At 43.9% G+C, this 23,161-nt stretch overlaps 1 protein-coding gene across 1 annotated transcript in view; it reads left to right on the top strand.

Annotated features, from left to right (window-relative positions):
* Positions 1-7,436: 7,436 nt before the first annotated feature.
* The window catches only part of ADGRG4 (adhesion G protein-coupled receptor G4), a 31,648-nt gene continuing 15,923 nt past the window's right edge, over positions 7,437-23,161 (top strand). Inside the window, exons 1-10 of the mRNA XM_072877370.1 lie at positions 7,437-7,527; positions 10,708-11,325; positions 17,268-17,351; positions 17,810-17,904; positions 18,231-18,283; positions 19,388-19,427; positions 19,980-20,005; positions 21,193-21,341; positions 22,265-22,397; positions 22,910-23,028. Coding sequence (XP_072733471.1) covers positions 7,437-7,527; positions 10,708-11,325; positions 17,268-17,351; positions 17,810-17,904; positions 18,231-18,283; positions 19,388-19,427; positions 19,980-20,005; positions 21,193-21,341; positions 22,265-22,397; positions 22,910-23,028 — 1,408 coding nt within the window. The remainder of the gene's footprint in view (positions 7,528-10,707; positions 11,326-17,267; positions 17,352-17,809; positions 17,905-18,230; positions 18,284-19,387; positions 19,428-19,979; positions 20,006-21,192; positions 21,342-22,264; positions 22,398-22,909; positions 23,029-23,161) is intronic.

Genomic DNA, 23,161 nt, shown 5'->3' with positions numbered 1-23,161 from the left:
ACCTTCTGCAGGGCTGAGCGTGAGTGTCTGGCTGGGCTCTGAGCTCACGCCGCCGCAAACCCCAAGGAGATGAGCTTACGTCACCCTCGGAGGACAGCAATGAACCCTGAGCAAAATCCGCTCCCTGTTTCTTGCAATTCTACTCTTTCTTCGTAATGCTGCTTTTGAAAAATAAGCAGCTTTCTTCTTTTTATGCTGCTTTTACTCTTGCTTCAATGACAGCATTTTCTTTGCAAGAGCCACCTGCTGTGTGCCCAGGAAAAGGCCCATCAGCAAAACTTGTGTGGGGCAACAGTGACATCCAGTGGTCCCCAGTCAGCCCGCGGTTCGCAAGCATCTGCGTGCATCAGCCTGCCAGAGCTCGGCTCTGACCCCCTGATAAGTAAACGGGGTCTCCGCTGAAGTCAAAGAACGTTTGTCACATCTTTCGTAGAGTCAGGATTTCACCGGCGTAATTACGACCTTGCATCCCTTGTGCTGGCTGTAACGTGATTACATCTTTGACGAAGGAAGGACAAGAAGTTGCTCAGAATAAGATATAAATGAAACTCCATAAGAAATATTTCCTCCTCTGTGTCACAAATACCTTATAAAAGAAAAGCTGTGTTGGTGGCTTATCTGCATAACCATTATGGTATGTGACTGTAGGTCCTTCTGCTATTTGTTGTATATATTTTTGCTGCGCTCACTTACTAGGAGGTCTACTTAGGCTGAACCCTTACGCTAATGACCCACTCTTCATGCTTCTCAAGCCAAAGTTTAAATCACAGGAGTTCTGCAGAATCACAGGATGCACAGGAGAATCACAGAGTTCTGCAGGTAAAAAGTGTCTTGGGATGTGTTTAGTTAAGTTTCTTTTGCAGCAGAAAGAACCACTGCTTCTCCTTGTCGCCTGGTAGGCAGACACCTGGGATTGAGACTCCAGTGGGGAAAACTGAAGAATTCAGGGCAAGATGGGAATATCCCCTCCATCTTACCAAGTCCAAAGCCCTGTGCCCATCAGTCCGCTCCCCAGGCCAATCTGTGTGTGCGTGTCTATGAGCATCCCCTTCTCCTGGGAAGGTGGGGGAAGCACCTAAGGCAAAGCTGGCTTCATCAGGGCACCTAAATGCAATCAAGCACTTCTCAGTGAAGACTGCTGTGACAGAGGCAAGGGTATTTGATCAGAGTCCCTATTAGGAACCCACATTAGTCATTTGCATATGCTTGGGACTTCTGATCTGTCCTGTGCTCCAGACAGAAGTGTGGTAGGTAAACCAGGTTGTGCAGAGCAGTGCATCTGAGCTAGCTCTTTCAGAGCAGACCAGGTGCCTTTAATCATACCACGTTGTGGAGACAAGCCAGGTTTAAACAGGTCATTTTAGAATCTGTTTTCACTTCATGCAAGTTTTGCTACAAGTCTATCGCTCAATCTTTTAAACTCCCACCACAGCCACCGATATCTACCTCACCTTTCCTTCTCTTTCCTCTTTCATTACTTAAATGTTCCACAACATGAGTCTAATACAATATTAACCACTCAAGCCATAAAGGTCCTGTTCCAAAGTCTCATAACATCAAATTACTTTCCAGGCAATTTTCATAATCCATAATTCCAGAGGAGTAGGAGGCAACACTACTAATAAAATCAGTTATGAGATTGACATTGTAATTTGTGTCCATCTCTGTGCTGCAGTCACTCTGGGGCCATTAGCCAGGGAGTGGAGTGTAGGTGTGTTGCATGGAAGTAGCACTTTCCGTCCCAGCAATTATGTGTTGTGGCTGTAACAGCAGTAGCAGACTGGATCGATGAACCACCTGCTAGGTGCTGCAGAGAGATTCATGGGTTGCGCAGAAGGTTCTCTGCTTAATTTGCTGTGAGAAATGTTGGTGAGGCTTGATCCTTGGGGGTAATGCAATATTTTTGACAGGTGAAAGGCCAGGGCTGAGCCACTCAGGAACCTCATATGAGATGCAGCGTGCTGTGGCCATCCTCCTGGCACCGATGTCTGGAAAGGTGCTTGGCTGGGGGGAGAGGAATAGGCCTGGGCTCAGTGCCTGGGCACCAGCTGGGGATCCCCTAGGCTGGGGGACCTGTCAGGACCTCAGAGGTGGAGCAAGACCAACAATCTGGTCCTTATAGAATCATAGAATCATTTAGGTTGGAAAAGACCTTATAGCTGCAAAACAGATGTCCAGATGCACTTTTTACAGATATGTCTTCTGTGGTCATGGAGAAAAAATTAAGGGCTGCTAAGAGCAGCGTAAGGGCTGCTAAGGGTGAACAGATACTGCTCATGTGTGGTTATATGAGAGTGTATATGTAGGCAGCTGCACACTGCACCTACTACTCCAGCTGTAACACCTGGTGAGTAAAGTGATAGTAGCATCTCAGCAATTGCATGGCAATGAGCTGGATGCAAGCGGCTAAACAACTGGGGCATATTTTCCCCAGTGAGGGCTGCACAGATAGACGTTCAAAAGCCCGTGCCCAGAGAACTCTCCCGAAACAGCATCACAGTGGGCAGTGACAGAGAGCGGCTGTGATCCTGTTGAACATCATGTTCTGGAAGTTAACCATGCTTCTGCCATGTCGAAAGGCAATGTGAGGTGATGGCACAACAGACTGCGATAAACAAGGTGCAAAATGTTTGCTGACACTAGGCTTCTTTCAGGAACCTTTGATAAGTACTCAGGGCAGGGGGAACAGGATTTTGATTTCATTAAAATTTCAACTACTTCCTGTGTTGAAACATAACCAAGAAAGAAAAAGGAAAACATGTTTCAGAACACATTCTTTTGGGTCACTCAAAATCCTTGTTCCAATTTGAATTTTAAAAGTATAATCTTTTTTAAATAAAAAATGAATGTAGAAAATTTGAAATTTTTCCTTCTAAAAATACCTGCCTGGGATATTTTGACAGAACGAAACATATGCCATTCTAGAATCAGCCTGTAGCAAAGGATCTGAGTAAATCTGAAGGTGTGGTTATATTCTTAAAGTTGTATTTCTTAAATGCCTACAACGTCATAAGGATTTTATCCAGGTTTCTAAAATACCTAGTACAGAATTCAATAAATCATGGTCAAAAAGATTTTCTCCTAGCTTTGAAATTAAAAAGGAATGAAAAAAGTCAATTTTGTATTAAAACCAATTTGCAGCCTAGAAGTTTCTATGGGCTAGCTGTTAGCTTTCACCAAAAATACTCTGTAATATTTACGCCCTTCAAGGTTTTTGAAAGAGAAGATTAACACCCTGCTAATCTTTTCCTGCCCTTATTTAGTGAACTTATCTAATCTTTTACAATAAAATTTGCAGGATTATGGTTTATGATCAAGCATGTTATTTGCAGATCAGTGTCCAGAGGGCAGTTCCAGCCCTCCCTCTGCTCGCCCAGCCGCCCCGTGCAGCCAGGGCTCTGTGCTGTGTGGCCATGCAAGGCGCCCTGATGCTTCTGTTTTGAAGAAAAAGAATAACAATTGTTAGCTGAAACTTAACACTGGATCCTTTTGCTGTTAAATATTTCATACTGTTTATTTTGAACAACAGTGGTCTCAATGTTTCTGATTCAAAGGATTTGTATTTTGGGTTTTAACTCTTTTTTAACGGCGCGTTATCTCAGGGGAGCTGTGCAGAACTGGGTAGATCCATAGACTAGAAAACATGGAGAATATTTGCAGTGTTTCTTTGCTTTCAGCACTCAGTCAGTGACAACTGAAGTAAATAACAAAAGCTGAGGAAATGAGAAAATACTCCCGTCATTATGCACGTTTTAGTTTAGGGACCAAATTTAAATGTCCAGCGGTATAAAGAAAGCTCAGTCCAACTGGGGGCTTAACATCCCCTAAATAACCTTCGCTGATGCATAATGCAGGACTGAGGTGTTCTGAAAAGGGAGCCTTTTACTTAAAAATTATTCAAGAAAGTCTTGGGAGGATGGCAGCCAGCGAGGCCAGAAGGTTTCATGCAAACTGTAAGCAGCTGTTAAAGGCACAAGTATATGAATCTTTTTGTTTTGTTTTAGAATAAAAATGGCTGGTTGAAAAACATCCTGAAGAGTCAGCCACCCACATTCTTCCTCCAAAGAATCAAAGATTCCCAGCTCACAGGCTTTGAGATGTAATTACAGTACGAGGAGGTTTGGGAGAGCTGAAAAGTCACCATAGCAACCTCCTGGCAAAAATCTTCGCACATCCAAAGTAAAGCAAAATTTCTTTTTATCTGAACGGCCCCAGTGAGTCTGAATGTGTTCTGTCTTCATTTTCTGCTTCTCTTCATTTCATTGTACTCTTTAATAACATATTTTTTTCCTGCTCTGAGTCCTAAGTGTCCTCTTTTAAAACTTCACAGGAAAGTTTTGACCAGAAATGGATGCAGGATGCAGAAATGGATGCCCTGCCTGTGACTTAGTGTTAAAGGGGAGATGCCCACACACGGCATTCCAGACCCTTTGCAGTAATCTCTAGCGAAGCTGATAAACAACTTGTGTTGAATAATTAAAAACACCAAACTAAACTGAAAAACAGGGAAACAGAGAGAAGAAGGTGAGGAAGGGGAGAAAGCGGACAGCTAGACCTTCTCAATAGTTGCTCTGGGGTTGCAGTAAAAACTCCTTCCATACCATGATGCCGTGATACTGGTTTAACAGGTACAAAAAGTTGACAGGTACAAAAAGATGACTTCCAAAGCACCCACCCTTGAAAAGTCCTGTTCAGTCCCATGCTTGAAGAAAGGCTCTCCATGCAAGAGTTTATGTGAATCCTAGAAACTATGCAGCATGGATTTGATGAGGCAAACAGTGCATGCCTAGCAATTTCCATTAGTATGATCTGCCCATAAGAGAAAGAAAACAAAACCTGCTGGCTGAGGCTGGTGGGTGGCAGGAGGGTGCTCGGCCACGGCTGCTTGGCTGTGAGAGGGTCTGTGCTGGTGCACAGTGACAAGGCAAGGCAGGAGAGGAGTTCCTGGATATGGGGCAGTTTGGCTAAGGGGTGCTGTAGTAGACTTTAGGGGAGAAACCTGAAGTCTGGGCTCTTTATACAGGGGTAACTGAGAGAAGGAGACAGATTTGTCAGGAAGAAGGTGAAGACGGATGACTAGATTACTTAGGAGAGCAGAAGAGAGGGACACTTCCATCCTGTTTGGAGACTAGAGTGTCTGGAGGAGCAGGGTGAACTGCAGTGTTAAGCAGCCTTGGGAGGTTCAGGCTCTCTCCAGTTCCTCTTATGTCCCTAACCAGAGCCAGCGAGGGAGCTGAACTGCTGGGAACCACTGCCAAAACATTTAAGATCACACTCCTGCAGGAGACAGGAGTGAGTCCTTCAGGGCCCTATGCAAACCATTTCATCCCTCCAGAGCTAACACAGAATTCAAGACCTGGCCTCCAGCTAAGCTATAGCCAGGAGCATCCTTTCCTGGTGCCACTCACTCCTTGGTCTCAACTCACGAAGTTTTTCTCAATAGCAAAAAATATTTAATATTTTTTAACTTGGCAATGACTGATTAATATCTTGCAAGAGGGAAGAAAGATACTGGTTGATCTCTACATTATAGTGCTATATACTACAAATAGAGGCCAGGCAGCTGCTGGGGGAAAATCACGACTAATGTTCTTCAGTGCAGTCACTTTTGAATCAGAAACAAGGGGTACTCTTCAGTTCAGTTGTTTCTTTCTAATTTGTGTTTTATAATGCTCCATGTTCTGGACTTTGCTCTGGGCAAAACTTAATACAACCCTGTGACGTACCACAGGTTGGAAGCATAATGATTTGTTTCTTAAATGTTATTGCAAAAGTCAACAAATCATTGCTGGAGTAATAAAGGAGAAGACTGGGAGCAGAGATTTGCTGTCACAGCAGGTTTTCCAGGACCTAAGAAATGTGGTTTCAGAACAGAAATCACTTGCTCTTCATTGCCTGACCCACTGAAAACATCACAACATCCCACCTGATTTTCTCTTCATATTTCTCTTCACCAGTCTTCTGGCATCTGACGGAAGAAACAGTGTGGAGCACTCAGCAAAAATCTACCTTGATTTCTGTGCTACACAGGGAGGTGAGTTTTCAAGCAGCACCTTTTAATGACTATGGTGTTTTTAGGAGAAAGTATGAATCACCTGAAATAAGTAAGAAGTCCTGTTTAGGTACCATAGGCTGGGAGCATAATGATTTATTCCTTAAATGTTACTGCAAAAGTTGGCAAATAATTGCTGGAGTAATAAAGGAGAAGGCTGGGAGAAGAAATTTGTTGTCACAGCAGTAAACAGAAAACTGGATGATATTTCCTAACTTTGTAAGTTTTGTAAAGTGCAGTTTTAAAAGGAAATGGACAGAGTTGTTATTAGCTCAGTTTTTTATAATTTTCTAATGTTTATTTTACAAGTCTGGACACAGAGGGACAATTTCCATTTTGCCAGTGGTCAGAGTGTGGTAACCCTTAGTGGGGAGCCCCAGGTGAGGGCTGCGTCTAATGAGAAGCCAGGCGACTCCACTGAATGGAGCTTGGCCAACTTAGACAGTCTGAGGATCTCGCCCGTCCCCTACAGCCATTTTATATACCTCATTAGTAGCTGAATCCAGTGTGGTCCTAAACCAAGAATAAGCCCTTGCCTTTGATGCCCAATGAAGTGAGTAGAGAAAGCAGAGCACCACAGGGGAGCACTAGGAGTAAGTCCGGGGCTCACGGGCATCGAGCTGTCTGTCTGCTCAGTTGCTCTGGTTTAACTACAGTCATCTTTGAAGCACCTTTAGTCAAACTGAAGCACAAAATAGGACAAACTCCTTCCAATCTAGAGTGGCATATTTGGATTTTGCTTTAAGTGTTCAGTGTACACTTATAGCCCAGAACTAGCCCTTCCCCAGTTACGAGAATGTTCCCAGGGCTTAATAAAACTGATGAAAGTTCATTTGTAGACAAAGCCCAGTGGTGAGAACAAATACTTTTTTGATTGTGCTGTCCATGAGCAGCCTTGTGTCCTGCTTCTCCGTGTGCCTCTTGCCCTGTCTGCTGCCCTGTGGTCTCCCATCCCACGAGAGTCTGTGGGGTATAACTGTGGGTCAGCACATCCAGCTTAACCTCACTGGTAGGGCTTTCTCTTCTTGTTTTCCCCACATTTGTAGGAAATTCACCACTTCAGACATGGATTCCTTTTGTCAAAGCAGGTTGAAAGTTGCTAACAGGTTTGCAGAGTTGTGACAGATGGACAAAACATGCACAGTGTAATTGTGTAAACCTCATCTCTTTTAGAAACCAGCAGAAACCAGAGGGTTTGTATAGCTGTGACCTTTACAGAGACTACTGATCTAGTGACTCAGCTCGGTCACGGGGAGTGAATGCTTCTGGGCTCCTGTGCTGCAAATGCCATTTCAGCAAATTGCAGGAGCAGTCTGAATTTCTCAGCCAAGTGTGTGGTAAGGGGGTGCTCACCAACATCTTTCTTTCAGAACATGCCTAAAGAATGAAGAGGTTCATGTGTGGCCCTGGACAGCACTCTTCTGACAAGGGTCTTGGCATCTTGATGGTTGCTGCTAGTCTTTTCCTCCTGGCAGGTACAGTAATTCCCCTCAGGATTAACCACAGGGATGGTGCTGCCAGTGGGCTCTGGGCATCCCCCAGCCCTGGGGATGTCTGCTGGTTTCCTGGTTTGTGCATACACAGTAGATCTACATAGGAGCCCACTTTCATCTTGTTCTGCCCCAGTGCAGCAGTTATTCTTGCTCTGGACCTCTCCCTTCTCACTGCAACTGGTACCGGGGTCCTTGTCTATTCCTGAGCATACGTTGGCCTGCAGACCTACAGGTCTGGGCATGATGCACACCCTCTCCTGGGATGCTGGTTCAGTCTGGGCCACAGATGAGTCAGTACAAATAAGAAAATACGGCAAGGAGTGAAATGTCAGGTTTTGGTTGCATCACAGCTGTTGTCCACGTTTGGAGGTGAAAAGCCTCTTGGTTTTGTCATTATTCACTTGTTTCTTTCCTGGGTGTCTTCCTGCATTTCTGTATGTTTTCTTCTAGTTTTACTTTGGTCACTGTAAAATAAGAGCTGTGCATTTGCTCACTTCATGGTGTTCTGGGAAAAGCACGAAGCTACTGGCAGAACCAAATCCCCCAGTAATAATTCAGGCAGAGTCAAACACAGTAAGCTGTGCTTCATGAACACACTCAACACCTTTTTGCTCCACCATAAATCCCAGCAAAACAATAATCAGTTCTATGTTGGTTTTTGTATTTCTTTCTTTGACTTCTCCTCAAGAACAATGCAGGGCACAGAGATAATTCATGCTTCTAAAATGCACCCTGTAGCGCTGGGGTCACTTCCAGCACACAGTGCAGTCGAGGAAAAAATGAGCTCTTTCCAAGTAAAGCCTCCATAATAAAAAGACTGAATTAATGTCTAGGTCTTGCCAAATTTACCCACTTTCTCTCAGCTTTGGCCAGAGGCTCCTAATCTGTCTGCTATAAGACACTGGAAGGCCTGACCCCTGAAAGGGTTATTTCTCAGCATGTCTCTGCTGGGGTGCAATGGTGCTCTGGTCACCCGTGGAATGGGTGTCAGTTCTGCCCGTCGTACATCCCACAGGGATTCCCACCTCTTGCAGAAAGCCATGGGAACTGGCTTCTTACCCTTTTGGGCCCTGCAGCTGCTGGAAAGTATGGCTGAAGATGGCTGTTGCATTTTTTTGTGCTGTAATGAATTACTCAATTCTTGAGCTGTAATTGAGTAGCTACACCCACCTCTCTGCATCCCCTAAAGTTCCACCACACATCTTCTCCTGCAGTCCCAGCGCTGGCCGTGTGATTTCTGGGCTTGGGTGCAAGGGCTTGCTCCCACTAAGGCAGAGGCTGGCATGTCAGTGGAGAGGTGCTAAACTCCCATCCCACCCAGGGGCCTCCACCGAATGGATGTTATACGCTGCTGTTTTGAGTCCTACGTACTCCCACTCAAGGGAAAAATAATTATCTTGGGTGCAGACCACCGTCTGAGCGGAGCTGCAGTGGTGGAAGCTAGACCAGGAGGTGGGTGCATGCTCCACAACACACTGAGGTGCTCAGTGGAGCTGATTTTAGAGCTGAGACGGACATGAAAGATAGCAGTGTTGTTATGTGTAATAGAAATGTTTTTGTTATGCTTCGAGTGCACGAGGTTACGCTGGGACAGCGATGCACCACTTCCGATCACCTACAGAGAATTAGGCTCTGCGAATGGATCTTTTCCTATTTGCCTCCAATTTGAAGCATGTGAAGCAGATGGGGAGAAGTGCCAGCTACTTTTGCAGTCCACGACGTGTATAACCTTTATTAGAAGTGCAAATAGTCACTGGAGATTTATTGGTCAGGTTAGACTTGGGGGATTTATAATACCTGATTTGCATGGCCGGCAATCAGGTTTGGAAAATTTTAAATTCATTTGAGGAAAATGTTGTAAAAACAGCCCCTAGATGTCCTTATAAAAGGCTCAACATAATGGCAATTCTTATCTAGAAGAAATATATCCTGAATTAGTGAAGCACATATAAACACGTGAGCGCAATGGCAAGTTGAAGATGCAGATCACCTGTACAGGAGGGGCCTGGGTTACAATTTGAGTCTAATTAATTACCGCTCTGATGGTGCACGTGGGGCCACCTCACCCCCAACACTTTGTTGGTGGCAGACAGAGCTGGTGGAAAGATTGGCTCCTGCCTTCGGTGACTGCGTGCTGCTGTCTAAATGTGTTGCCTGTGGCCCGGTGCTGCTCTGTGGCTTTGTGCATGTTCACGGAGATTCACGCCTGGGGAAGGGACTTTGTCGTGGCCGGCTGCAACTGCAGTGGGACTCGCTGAGTATGGCAAATGGGACTCGCTGACCATGGCTGCAGTGGGACTCGCTGACCATGGCAAATCCAGGAGCCAGAATGGAGATATGTGTCTTAGCATTGCACTGGGCTGCCTCCTGTCCAGATGTACAACAGACACTTATGGTGGAGTGCAAAACCCAGATAAGCAGAGTGAAAGACCCTCCACAGCTTGCTGGTGCCCCTGCCAAACTGCTCCAGGGACTGAGGTTGGCTGAGTTAGAGCCACTGCAGGTACTACTCTGCTACTCTGCAGTCAGAGCTGGGGCCACATGTGGGCAAGTTACTCACCACCTGTGTAGGTCTGCAGTTAGTATTATTCAGGAAGGTTGTGTCTGTCAGCAAAACCTTTTTGAGTAGGTTGTAAAGATATAATGAGATAATTCCAAGTAATGAAGAAAAAAGATGCCCAAACAAATTCTCTGGAGCCTGAGAAAAGGACAGGAGAAAAGGACAGTCCTTATGATTTTTATTTTTAGCAGAAACCTTGACCTAAAAACTGAAGGTTGAGGGTGTGATATGTCACCTGGGAGCCAAACCTGCAAACAGCTCTTTACCCAGAGTGTGCTGAACCAAGACCTTTGCACTGGACACCCGTACTGATACTGGACCATGCAGACCCTAGACCTGAATTCTGTATTGATTCCTATTTGGCATGTCTTGAGGACTTCAACTTTTCCTTTGCAGAATTAAACTCATCTTCTCTTTACTGGTAGTGTGGGTGGTGTCAGAATTAAATTTCAATGGCAGCAGAAACTAGAAATAGAAGAAACTTCTAACTTTTAATGATCATTCAGGGAAATACCCAAATGAGGTCATATTGCAGCTTTTTCTTTGGAAGTGACACTTTATTTCCCTTCTTTACCCTCTTTCCTAATGCCGTTTGCTTGCAGAAACACGTTATCTGCATGGAGAAAGACTGGATTTACTGGGAAGAAATGATAAGTATGTGTCTCTGGTCAACGTCAGCATCCCTCAGCTATGTCAGTTCACGGTGTGCATTGACCTAAACCGGACTGCCAATGTCAGCTCTTGGGCAGCATTTTCCTATGACGCTAACAACACCTCCACTAACATAAATGACATAGAGCTAGGACTTTCTGGAGAAAACAAGCAGTTGAGACTGTATCTTTTTGGCACCAGACGAGACATTGACATCGATCAGACCCTTTTTGTGTGGTATAGTGTGTGCTGCTTGTGGGACAACAGGAAACAACTGCTGGAGGTCTACTGCAACGGTAATCTTGTGCATACTGAAATCATTGGCAGTGCTGAGTGCCTGAAACCCAACGGTAGCCTGGTGCTGGGTCATCTGCACAAAAGAAAGGATGGCTTTATTGTGCGGGTAAGCAACAGCTTCATTGGCAGCTTGTACTACTTCCAAATGTGGGACCGTGTGATGGGTCAGGAAGAGCTGCTGGACTGTGCCACGGGCAATACTGTCAGCTGGAAGGAAGAGTACTGGAACTTCAGCAGCATCCTTCCCGTTGCGGACCGTCACCTGCACTGTGGTGAGTCTCTGCAATATTTTCTCTTCTTGGGGTTTGTGTGTTACTGGGGATCACACACAGAGAGCAGGGAACCCTCCACTGCTCAGGACAACAGGGATTGTATAATAGCCTCTGAGTCACTGCTGCTGTGATGGAGACCAGGAGTGGACAGAGCTGTAGCCATGCATACGACATTGCCTACTCACCCCACACAGCCTCTTCTTGAAGCAGATAGAGAGGATGTGGATGAGTGAAAGCTGGCAGGGGCAGGCTCTGCCACTGAAATCCCCTGGAGGCTGCTGGCGGGTGGCATCTTTTAGATGAACCTTCTAGTGGTTCATCCTTCTGCTGGGGCACCAACCTGCTACTCAACTGGCCTGGCACTGAGCGAGGTAGGCTGGACACAGAAATTTTCTTCCAGTATGTTTAACACTATTTAACTAGAGCCATTAGTTAGATGATAGTAATCACTTTTCCACAAGACTCCTGTCTGTTGTGTGCCCTAGATGGATGTTGCTTCTTTGAAAAGCACTCTTAGCACTGTTTTGGGTTATCTCATCATTCAGTCCTGATGTCTGTATGTAGTACACAGTATTTAAACTACACAGTATTAAAACAGAGGTCCAAGATTGACTAATTGACTGATTGACTGACTAATTTATGTAAAACTAATGACATGCCATGGTATTTAGGTGCTCCACAATAATAGTGAATGCATCTTTACTAATCATCTGAAAGCTGATGGCTTCACAGGGAAAGCAGAGGCACAGTACGAAGTAATCGGTCATTTTTGGTGTCCAGTTTGAGAATTCAAGGAGCGTCCCATCAGACAGCATGTCTCTGTCAAGTGCAGCACCCGCTGACTTCACCGCAGTTCCCACTGCACTTTCCCATCTCCTGCTCCAGGTTTCATCGAACCAGGGCCCAAGGCAATGAGAAGAGCATCAGGAAATCACCGACTGCTGCTGAAACCTGTGCTCACAGGGATTTCCCCCACCTCCCTCATTGCACACCCCCTGGCTCTGCACCAAAGAACGCAGGCACTAATAACAATTGCTCTAAATTACAACCTTCCCATCTGCCTCCTGGCTCCCTGCCCCGCTGCCTTTATCCCGACAATCCTCTTTCTGCACGGCCTGTTGCCAGAGCTATTTTGCCACTTGTGTCCCTGACTGTGGGGGACACGATCTGATGAGGAGGGAGGAGGAAGGCTCAGTTTCCCTTTTCCAATTAACACCTTTGCCCTTGGGCCCATTTGCTCTGTGGGAAAGGTGTGTGCTTGGCTTGGCAAGGCGTTGTGAGAAGCTTAGTCATGTTTGCTGATGAAAAGTTTAGCACCTAAAATCAAAGCCTCCGCTCAGTGTTCTTGGACTTTGATTTTTCAAAAACAATAACCTGGATGAATTTGAGCAGCTTTTTAGTGAGACAAAGCATGTTAGAGAGAGGCTTTCAATGGTCAAAGCATTTTTTCCCTCTAAAGCACTCCCCAAGAACCAGGTGATTTAGTTAAGATCCTCCAGTGCAGCCTGAATTGGACATTCAGTCTGGAAAATGCTGGCCCAAATATTCAAAGGTTATGAGCAAGGAGAAACAGCAGCATGTCTCACAAGTGATGAACTACACCAACGGGCACCCAGGCTACTCTTGCCTATGGTGCCCTGAACCACTGGATCCGCATTGTGTTCCACGCTGGGAGAAGGGTTTCTGGAGTCTGACATTTTCCCAAGAGCAATAACTAAGATGACTGCTGTGATAGAGATGTTCATAAAACTTAATAATGTTTGAGCATCTGTCATGTGTCAGATCTTGGCAAGACCTTTGCTTCCACTATAAATATACTCCGTACTTTAATTAACCGAAATTCATGAGCTAGCTATTACACAGAGACATACTGACAATACACTAGGTAGGGATAACAGTGAGTGGCATAAATACATACTGAGATTTATGTCCTGTCTGTCAGATAGGGGAAGCTGCACTTGGCTGTAGTTCATATCGATTGTCCATATGGGGTCCTGTATATTGAGTCTACGTGAGAACATCTGGAGCATGCGTATAAGAAATAGTTTTGCCAAGTGTTGCTATGTGTTGAAATGCCATGGGGAAGTGCCATTTCAATGCTAATGTCATGACTCAAATTGTTACTTATGCCCTATGACAATTATTAGCTGCAAGCTTTGCTTCTCGTGTTTATATATGTTGTTTATAGACCTATGCATTGCTTGGTTCACCTTGACAGTAGACACTTTATGCAGTTGTGCTGGGGATTTGGGCAACCTGCTTTGTTTTGGAAATCCTACATTACTTTTGGAAAGCCAGGGCTCATTTAGGCAAAGTGAGTGAAACTTCTCATATGAATGTAGCAGGAAGCAGCCTTAAGAAGGTGTGTTGACTTTACATAAGTGGTACAGTTATCATAGCAATTGCACTGGCTTTGCTTGATAGCAGAATTAAAGTTACTGGTCTGCTTTTGCTTTTTTCCCAGAGTTCTTGAAGATGATCCTTTACTTTTCCAGCTCAGCTGGGCCTTTGCTAAAAGCGTAGAAGTGTGTGTTCTCATCCTCTCACTGACTCACAGTCTTCATCTCTTCCTCCCCCTACCTCACCCACACACTGATTTCTGATTTTCTTCTTAATTTTAAATAATCTGGGAGAGGGATGAATATACAATATCTGAAAATGACTGCTAATAATATAGAAATATATTTATTACAGTTCTCTTATTGGTTGGTCTAATTTTTGCTGCTCTTCTATTGGAAACCATACATATTTACAGCATGCCAAATAAACCATTTATTAAATTATCAAATCAAAATCCATGACTAGGACTTTAAAAATGTCAGTGGTACAGTATTTTTCTAGCTTCAGATCTCATCTGTCATCACGCCTTAGCCCTCATTTCGTGAATGGAATTACATGCATGTTAATTAAAGCAAATGAAGTTACAGGATGCAGGTGGCTAGTCCCACACCTGCCTGCTGGTAATGATCCTTGACATGTGAGAATAAACAGATTTTTTTTTCCTCAGGTGATAATGAGAAAGAGAAAGAGAAAGAAATAAATTAGAATCTGTGAAGTTGTAATTATGCTTCATTTGTCGGGAGATGAAAAAGGCATTGCGAGTTACATTCCTGATTAGAATGGGTTTGGGTTTTGTTTGGCCATTTCTCTATTTTTTTTTTTCCCCTAGCAGATTTTTCTGATTCATCCTGGCTGACACTGGGTGATATCACCCCTGAGGCAATGGTTTTTGAAACATTACACTGATAACAACAGGAACAGAGCAGAGCCTGTAATCACCCAGCTATATGCAGATTCCTCTTATCTGGAGGGATCTGCAGCACTGTAACAGTCAGGAGGACAAGTTAAACCCTAGGTGTACAAACAGTTTGGTTTATGGTTTGATAAATCATAGCCTAATATCATGTCTGTATTTCTGTAAGGAAAGAAAAAAGAATTTATTCCAGTGATAGGGCATGTCTGCACAGCACTGGCCCTTCTGCGTTCTCATCCCACTTCCTCTATGACAGCAGTTCTTAAAAAAAGCTTATAACAAGGCACTCATTTGCTATCAGCTTGAAACCAGGGACTAATTATTTGTAGCATCACACTGGGGCTCATGGAAGCCATCTCTGCAGCTTCACACCACAGGAAGTCATAGAGGTTTCCACTAGGAGTTTAGTCTGTGGGATTAAAGTCACTGGGGGTGCTGGAATATCTGCCTCTCTGTAGCACTGGGGGTCAGGTACTCCGGGTTCTGCTCTTTGTATTCTCACGGTAGTATGTGTTGTGAGGGTGGGGAGGGCTTGGTGTGCACGGGTGCGGGAGGAAAAAGCACATCCCCTTAGTTTCAGGTCCTTCTGTTTTCTTTAGAGGAGTTGTTTCCCTTTGTCTCTAGGGTTTTGCTTTTAGTTTAGTAGATACTTCTGGCTTCTTGTTTTCTGCATATTCATGTGTATGTCAAACAGTGTTAGTGGCTATTGGTAGGCCTGTGTATTGAGTATCTAGGCCTGTCTTGCAGCGAGATGGTCTAAGCCTGCGGATCTTTTCCAAATAAAGAATCAGCAAATACCCATTATGTCAGGTCATGTTTCTGACCTACTGCAGGCAACGGACTTGAAATGGCAATGTGGCAGCTTGCTCCTGGACTTGCTAGTGTTTTAGTCAAAGAGTAAAGCAGAGTAAATAGGTCCTCTTTTTTCCAACAGTTTAGTACTATCTCAGAATCAAAAGGTCTGAGTAAAGAGGAGAGATGTCCAAATGAAAATCCAAGATTCATCAAGCATCATGGGAAAAGCAGGCTTGCTATTCTTACAGCTTTCTGTATACCCTGGGAGCAGCAGGGACTGTGCTACAAAGAGCACTGCTCTGCAAAAGCAAGTTGCTGGACAGTCTGATCTTTGGAACAGCTTTGTGCATCTTTCCTGCTCCCCACCCCCCTGCCTCCGGGCGTGGAGGAGCCTCCTGGCTCAGCTCTCCGCCAGCTCTGAGCGTGCTGCCTCTGCTGATGTGCTACGGGGGCTGAAACCGCTGTTTCCTAGATCATGAGATGACACCAAAACACAGGCTGGCACCTCTGGGGAGCATTTGGAGGCTGGAGGTCTGAGCCGAAGACTGAAGGGTCTGAGCTTAGTCTGCAAGAGCCAAGCTTGGAGAGACAACTGCAGAGCTGGACTTCCAATAGCTTTACTGTCCTCTTGTTCATGAAGCTGGAACTCAGAAATTGCTCCAGTTTGACTTTGTGCTGAGTGCACAGCCTGTGGCTTAATGCAAAGGGTAAAACTGCTTGTTTGTCTAGGAAGCAGAAGCTTGTGTACCGTAGTGTGCCTGTTCAGAAGGGGCTTTTGACTTCAGCTGTCCTTTCAATTTCACAAAATAATTTTAAGCTATTTAGGACAAAAAGACGAGGCTTCAAATTGTTAACAGCCCCTGTTTCTGTTACTGTCCATGGATGTATTGCCATTGATTTGAATGGGTCAGAGATGGGCTGTTATATTTTAAGCATGAGTGATTCCCCTTACCTTCAACTACAGTAGAGAAAACAATGTTTTATGAAGCATGGCCTTATCTTACTTATTTCCGACCACACTCCTTATTCATAGACATTTGGCTTTGTATTCATACATTAAGTTTATTTCTCTTAGTCAGAGTTAGAATGTCAAGTCTCTGACAGTCATGTGAGTGAAGAAAAAATTACCAGCATAGCAAGGAAACGGTACCTCTAGAGCAAAATGTTGTGATCCTGCTTTTCTTTCATCACCAAGACCTGTAATGTTATATGGTGATTCGGTTCACTGCAATTTTCCGTAGTACATGTGACAAACATCACCCGTTTTGTCCCTGTCTGCCTGGTGATGTGGCAGATTGCATGTGAAATGCAAAAGCTGGATCTGGTTTGACAAGGTGATTCACTTCAAGGAAAATTAGCTACGAATGAATTCTCGGAATTCTTTACTTTGAAAACAACAGGCAGGATGGCCAGCATTTATAACGGGAATCCTTATGCCAGGTTATCATTAAACCAGAGACCATGAATATCAATGTTCATCTCACATGCATTACTGCATGTTAACCCATTAGCATTCAGTGTTTAACAAATGCCTTTTTCTGAAGGCTGGCACAGGTTACACGAGCAAGAAGAGAACAGAGAGATAACTGCTCTTCAACACAAGCAATGAAAAAAGATAATGTTGCATGAATTCTGGTCTTCCTTGTGATCTAAACTCGCAAATCCTGTTTTCTCCCTTGTTATGCTGTAGTTATCTCTGGAGAAATTAAAAAAACCCCCATGCGCAGGTGTATTTTCCCCCTTTGCCTTCACCCTGCAGACGTCTGTGGAACAACAGCAGCTCTTTGTTACGATGACCTTTGCTGAAGGACTCGTACCTCTCTCTCACCTTGACCAGGCTCTTCCTTACACTTTTGTCACTGTGGATTCTTAGGCCTTTTAATGTTCTTTTCAGCAAACTCGAGTGAAGCATTGTCAACAAGGGCTCCTACGCTGCCCCCGTTACCTCCGACCAGTAGTACCAATGGTACCATTCCACGTAAGTGCTAAATGAGGCCGTTTTAAATGCTGACATGATCATCACTGATACTGACTGACACCATACACATGACAATTTAAGACTCAGTCACATGTTTAAGCTATTGCTGCTTAGCAAGGTGTTGTATGTCAGCAGATCCTCCTATCTCTTGCTATGCATTCTTAGAAGGCAGTAAAAGCCAAGTTACTGCACCCACAAGTATGAACCACAACTTGTTTGTTAAGCTGTGATAACTTCACCGTGTGTTTGGGCCCTTAGGGTCTTTAATAAAATTTCTAGCAATGCAGCAGTAATCTAGACTTGGACACTTGGAGTCTGGGATTTCCCAAAGAGCCTCGGTGACTGTGGGAATGGGAAACACGACCGTGGTTCCACGGAGGGGCCAGGAGATGGGAAGGGGTGCAGGCACCTTCTGTGCAAACTACAGGATGCATCTCGCTTATGTTCTCTTCTTACAGTCAGCTTCTTTAACGTTGACATGAACTTTTCTCTTTTCTACAAAACTGAGAGAGCTCCTGATTACTATGATGCACGGAAACTTCTTGGAAACTGGGTGAGTAGCTTTCTTTTCTCATTCTCATGTATTTCTAGCAAGTATCAGATGATGAGGACAGCTGGTACAGAATGCAAACTGATGGGACAACACAGAAATAAGTATCCATGTAACAATATTGTGGCGTTTCAGAATCATGTTATCCAACGCATTTTTAACAGGATAAAATTAAATTCTGAAGGAAGGGAAAAGTGTTGATATTTTGCAAAAAATTTTAGCCATTTCATCAGGATTTAGAATTTTGATGACAATTCTAAATTTACAAGCAGGTCTAGGTAAAGTATCAATAAATCAAGTTAATAAAAATATTATTGTTTTCTTTCCAGTTTAGCATCATATTTACTGGAGAAGAATTTGTTATGACAAACTTTAAAGTCAGGTAAGCCTCTGGCTGTATAGTGGTGTCACCTTGGCCTCTGTCCTTCGAGTGAAATTGCAGCCAGGTTCCAAATACCCATTTCACAACTGACCAGTCCCGTGACAAGGGTGTAAACCAGACCCCCAGATCTGTACAACTGTGTTCATGTGGAACACCCCCATTTTGTTTACTGGGCTCATTCACCTGAAGATATATATCCTCCCTAATGCAAGGCAAGTAGCTGCTGCCAAACTGAGACCTCATCTTTGGCCATATATATTGGTTCATGATGAAGATGAAACCTTTGCTGCCTCTGCAGTGTGTGAGCAATGAGTCAGGTGGGCTGATGTATCTGGTATGCTACCCTGGCAATTCAAGAAGTACAGAAATCGGCACTTGCAGGAGATGGAAAGCGCTGGTGTCTGCAGGGTTCGTTCACGTTCGTACTGCTGAAGCCCTGTTTCAGTGCTTGCATGTGAGTGCGAAGGAGTTTAGGGGTCACATCCACCCGCAGAGTGAGGGTCACAGACCCCTGAGGGCTGTCTAGTTTGTGTAAGCAGGTACACACGGGCTCTTGCGTGGCAGTGTCTAATGAAAGGATATTATAGTTCCAAAACCCTGCTCAGAAACAATGGTTTGTTGCACAAGACTTCTCTGTTTCATGCCTTTTAGCCCAATGCAGCTGTATTCGTATCCGAACTGTGAGCAGCTGAGAGGGATATTTAGCAATTCATAAAAGTATCACTTGTACAGACATGAAGTTTTATCATTTTATGCATATTTCGACTTCCTACTTTCTTCTCTGACTTCCACAGTTACTGCTGGCTTTACAAATGACAATACAGTAACAGACTGCACTGTTTACATGGGGTGAATCCGATTTGTAAAACCGTAAGAGAAGGGTGGGTCCCATCCTGGAAGAAGTGTTTTTTGTCAGGGTGCATATCTGTTACAGGACCTGGTCTTGGCGATTTATGTAGACACACCTATGCTGAATTCAAGATGACTTCTCTGCCGCAAGGTCTGGCTCATGGTGGTCACAAGATATTTCTTTTAGGTGACAGCAGAATGGGGCATGTTATATGCTTACTATGAAATAATTATTCTATTCTCTTTTGCTTGCAGGGGTAATTATCCACAAAGCACTGTCTCTAAGAGGGTTCATGTATGTAATTTGTTATTTTCTGATTTAGAAACTTACTTTTTCTTATCTCTGCACAGAGGATATAGTAGTTGCATGGTCTAAATGCTGATACTATTGTGATTTTTTGGAATTATTAAATATTGACCTTCAATCTGGTAGATGTACCCCATGTAGATAGTTGGGCTGGAGAGCCACTGTGTCTCAGTAGATATTGATATGTTCTGTGCAGACAAAGGAATGCTGGATGTGCCCAGCACTATTTGCAAGCAGTCTACTTTGCAATAGCTTTCTGGTGAGCACACTCATTGAACACTGTTAGATATAGATCTGCTCTGCTGTCTGCATGAGGCAGCATGAATGCACTATGAGGTTCTCTTTTATCGTGATGTACCTCTAGAAGTACTGTGAAACAAAGGCTACTCTGGACAGTCAGGTCCCAATAACATTTAAAGCAATAGGCTCTATGCTAATGAGCACACTGAGTTTCTGCTGTTTGCTGTCCTTAAAATCCAACTTGCACCAGTTGATTCTAACCAGCTTTTAACTTTTTGTGTCTTTCTATGCGAACTGAAGATGAAGGTAAAGCAGATGTCACAAAGGTAAGACCCACGGTTATGAACTGGGTTTCCATAGTTCATATTCATTTCATTTTAGGGTGAGGAGGAATTATACCCCTCCTCGGCTGTTTTAGTTTCAGAACCTTTAGTTGTATAAGACAGAAAAGCACATGTGGAGTCAGAACCACAGTAATGCTTCACTTGGGGAAATGTATTTGAGCATCCGAGGTTTCCCTCTCATACTCCATATCTTGGGAGGCTCAAAGTGCTTCCATGGCAAGCCGGGAGGTTTGTGCTGCACTATAAGAGCTGGCTGTGAGCAGTATCCTTCACTGGGGCCAGAACAGAGAGTGGACTGTGCCCAAGAAGGATGCCAGGATGAATCCTGCACCTCTTCTGCAGGAAATCCTAATTGCCTTCTGACAGGCCACAAGAAGAAGGGGAGCAGGGTTCCCATCACCTTCAAGGGGTTGCAAATGGTTTACAAAGGCTGTGCTGAGTGGGGAACAACTGTGTAGAGACAGGACTGAGTTGGAAACACTTGAAACATCCCAGTCCTAAGGAAATCTCACTTGTTAGCCCTCAGTTAAATTAGAATTCCATTGAGGTGATCCACCCATAACTAAGAGCTGGCTTCTTGCTTCTTTCTGTCATGTCTGAAGCCACTCAACGAGAGATAGTCTTTCCAAACCTCCTAAAGTCAGCCAACATAGTTATCCAGAAGAATAGCTGTTTTGAGGAGAAAAAGCTGGAATCCTGTGGAGATACTGAAAGTGCTTAGTTAAATCTCAGTTTTCCAGGGAGCCCTGGAGTCTGCCACTTCTGTTTGGACACAAGGGTACTCAAGCATCTCATTGCTTTATGACTAGCTCACTCCAAACTTTAAAACATGGTTGAAAAACGCTTACTTGTGACAGAGATGTTTCTTTGCCAAGATAATATTATTAGGAAACCTTTTGAGGTATTTACCATGAAACTATAAATACATTCTTGTACCTCTATTTCAAATAATTTGTAAATTAGAAAGCATTTCCAGCAATAAGGTACTAGTGCACGTAAGAAGTGGCATTTGGTGACATTTACCATAGGACTGCACTTATGGTGAACAAAATACATACATCAATTATCCAATTCAATATAATTTTCTGGGTTACTCCTTAGTTTTGTAGCCACTTACAGTTGTGAAATGTTACTAATATGGTAGCCTTGTTTGTGTATTATATTTGTAGCTATGTCTCTAAGGCCATTATAAAGGCCACATCACTTGAAATACAAGAAGTGCTGAGTCTCAAGATCAAACAGTTGTTGAATGACGCTTACGAGGAGGGACCATTATCCTTATATGTGAAACCTGAAGATGTGGCTGTCAAGCCAATAGGTAATACTTCATTAAAACCTCATTGGAAATCACATGCTTTGTAATTCTGGCTACAAGTGTTTAATCAAATTTAAATTTTGTGGAGAGGTTAGACTAGAAAGCATCCTTACAAGTAGCCAGACTCATCTGATGCACAAGCTCTAGAACACCATACAATGACAGCAAGATAAAAAACTTGGGTTCCAGACAAACGGAGGTAAGCTAAAATTTGAATCCTGGCAGGTCTGAGCACCTTTGCAATGAAGGGAAGGTCAGGCTGATACAGCTGCAAACCCAGGAGCTCTTGCTCACAGCCAGTGCCCCAGAGCCTGGCTATTGAGGGAGACCGGAGCCAAACACCGAAACTAAATCTATTGCAGGCATTCTCTTAACGGCCATGCATATTGGATCAAGTCTCAAATTGCAAATAATCTCTTTGTTGGTTTGGTAACAATCTCTGTCACTCCTTAAAATACAGAAGTAAGCCAGAGATAAGAGCTAACAGACTGTACCTGAAATTCAAAACCACATTTTATACCAAAGACTTACAAAAGTTCACCTGCAGACAATAAAACTACAAGCCTGGAGGAAAGACATTGATGGGATAATGAGGGGCAGTGTGAAAGCACCTTCAGATAGATTAGAGAAGCCTGTAGGATGTACTGTCATTAAATACAGTTTGTGATGCTGGGAAACTAATGCTTTACCCGAGAACTGACCTTGTCAAACAACAGAGAAGAAGGTCATAGAAGAACAGGTGAAATATTTAAGCAAAATGTTTTCTTGCAGCCAATAAACTTGTATCCTCCTATCCAGTCTGCAGATTACAGCTCAGTCCCATCAGGAAAGGAGGTCCAGAGAACAGCTGGGTCCCTGGGTGTCAGGTTGGTCTTCTTTTTGACTATTAAATCTTTTTAAAGAGCTTTTATGTATTTCTTCCTCAGCACTAATGGATTGTCCAGAAAGCTTTTCACACACAACCTACAAGGGGAATTATTCCTGGCCACTAACAAGTCCAGCTACCAAAGCAGAGGTCAGCTGCAGGAAAAACCCTCTGCAGTCTGCTCGAAGGAGTTGGTGAGTGATGAGATCATCTCATTTTGCTTCTTGCATGGGAAACAGGGGGGAGCGCCAGGCTTTGTGTGATGGGAAACCAGACGGTAGCCTGTCATGGCACACAGCAGTGCCATGCCAAGGAAGATGCAAAGCACACAGGGCCAGTCCAGCACGGGCTGCAGGAAAAGGGAGTGTTGCATCATTTCCATCACCTGCAGCAAGTGCAAGCCAGCACAATAGGAAGCTGACTTTCTGCTTGAGCAGAGAGGGGCAACAGATGCACTGTAGCATTTTGTGCCATCCATTCATGGCTCTCTGCCCTCCAATACCTCCAGATGCATTTCAAATTGCTTTGGCATTTGGGCTCTGCTCCCACTCTGCTAAATGAGTGCTAAGTCAGAGGTGACTTGCAAGTCAGCTTTCAAAATTGGGCTGATTAATTACATTCTTAGCTCCTTAAATGGGAAATATGAGGAACATCAATTATTATATATATTTTTCTTGTAACAATGTACACTGTTTTCATTTTTCAGTGCAATTAATATTGAACTTGAGCAAGCTTTCTGGAAGAAACCAAATATGACTGAATGTAAATTACTGGAAGAACTTCCAAATAATATTTTAGACCTCCATGATATCACAATAACAGAAGGTAATGCACCAGATACTTCAGTGACGCAGTGAATCAAAGTAAAAATAGTTATACTCAGATCATGCTTCTGTTGGACATCTGAAGAACTGAAGCGATAAGGTTGTTCTATGTGCATCCTACTCACCTGGTCATC

Source organism: Ciconia boyciana, chromosome 12, assembly GCF_034638445.1.
Source record: "Ciconia boyciana chromosome 12, ASM3463844v1, whole genome shotgun sequence".
Lineage (NCBI taxonomy): Eukaryota > Metazoa > Chordata > Aves > Ciconiiformes > Ciconiidae > Ciconia > Ciconia boyciana.
The sequence above is the reverse complement of the archived record's forward strand: the minus strand, read 5'-3'. Positions and strand labels throughout refer to the sequence as shown.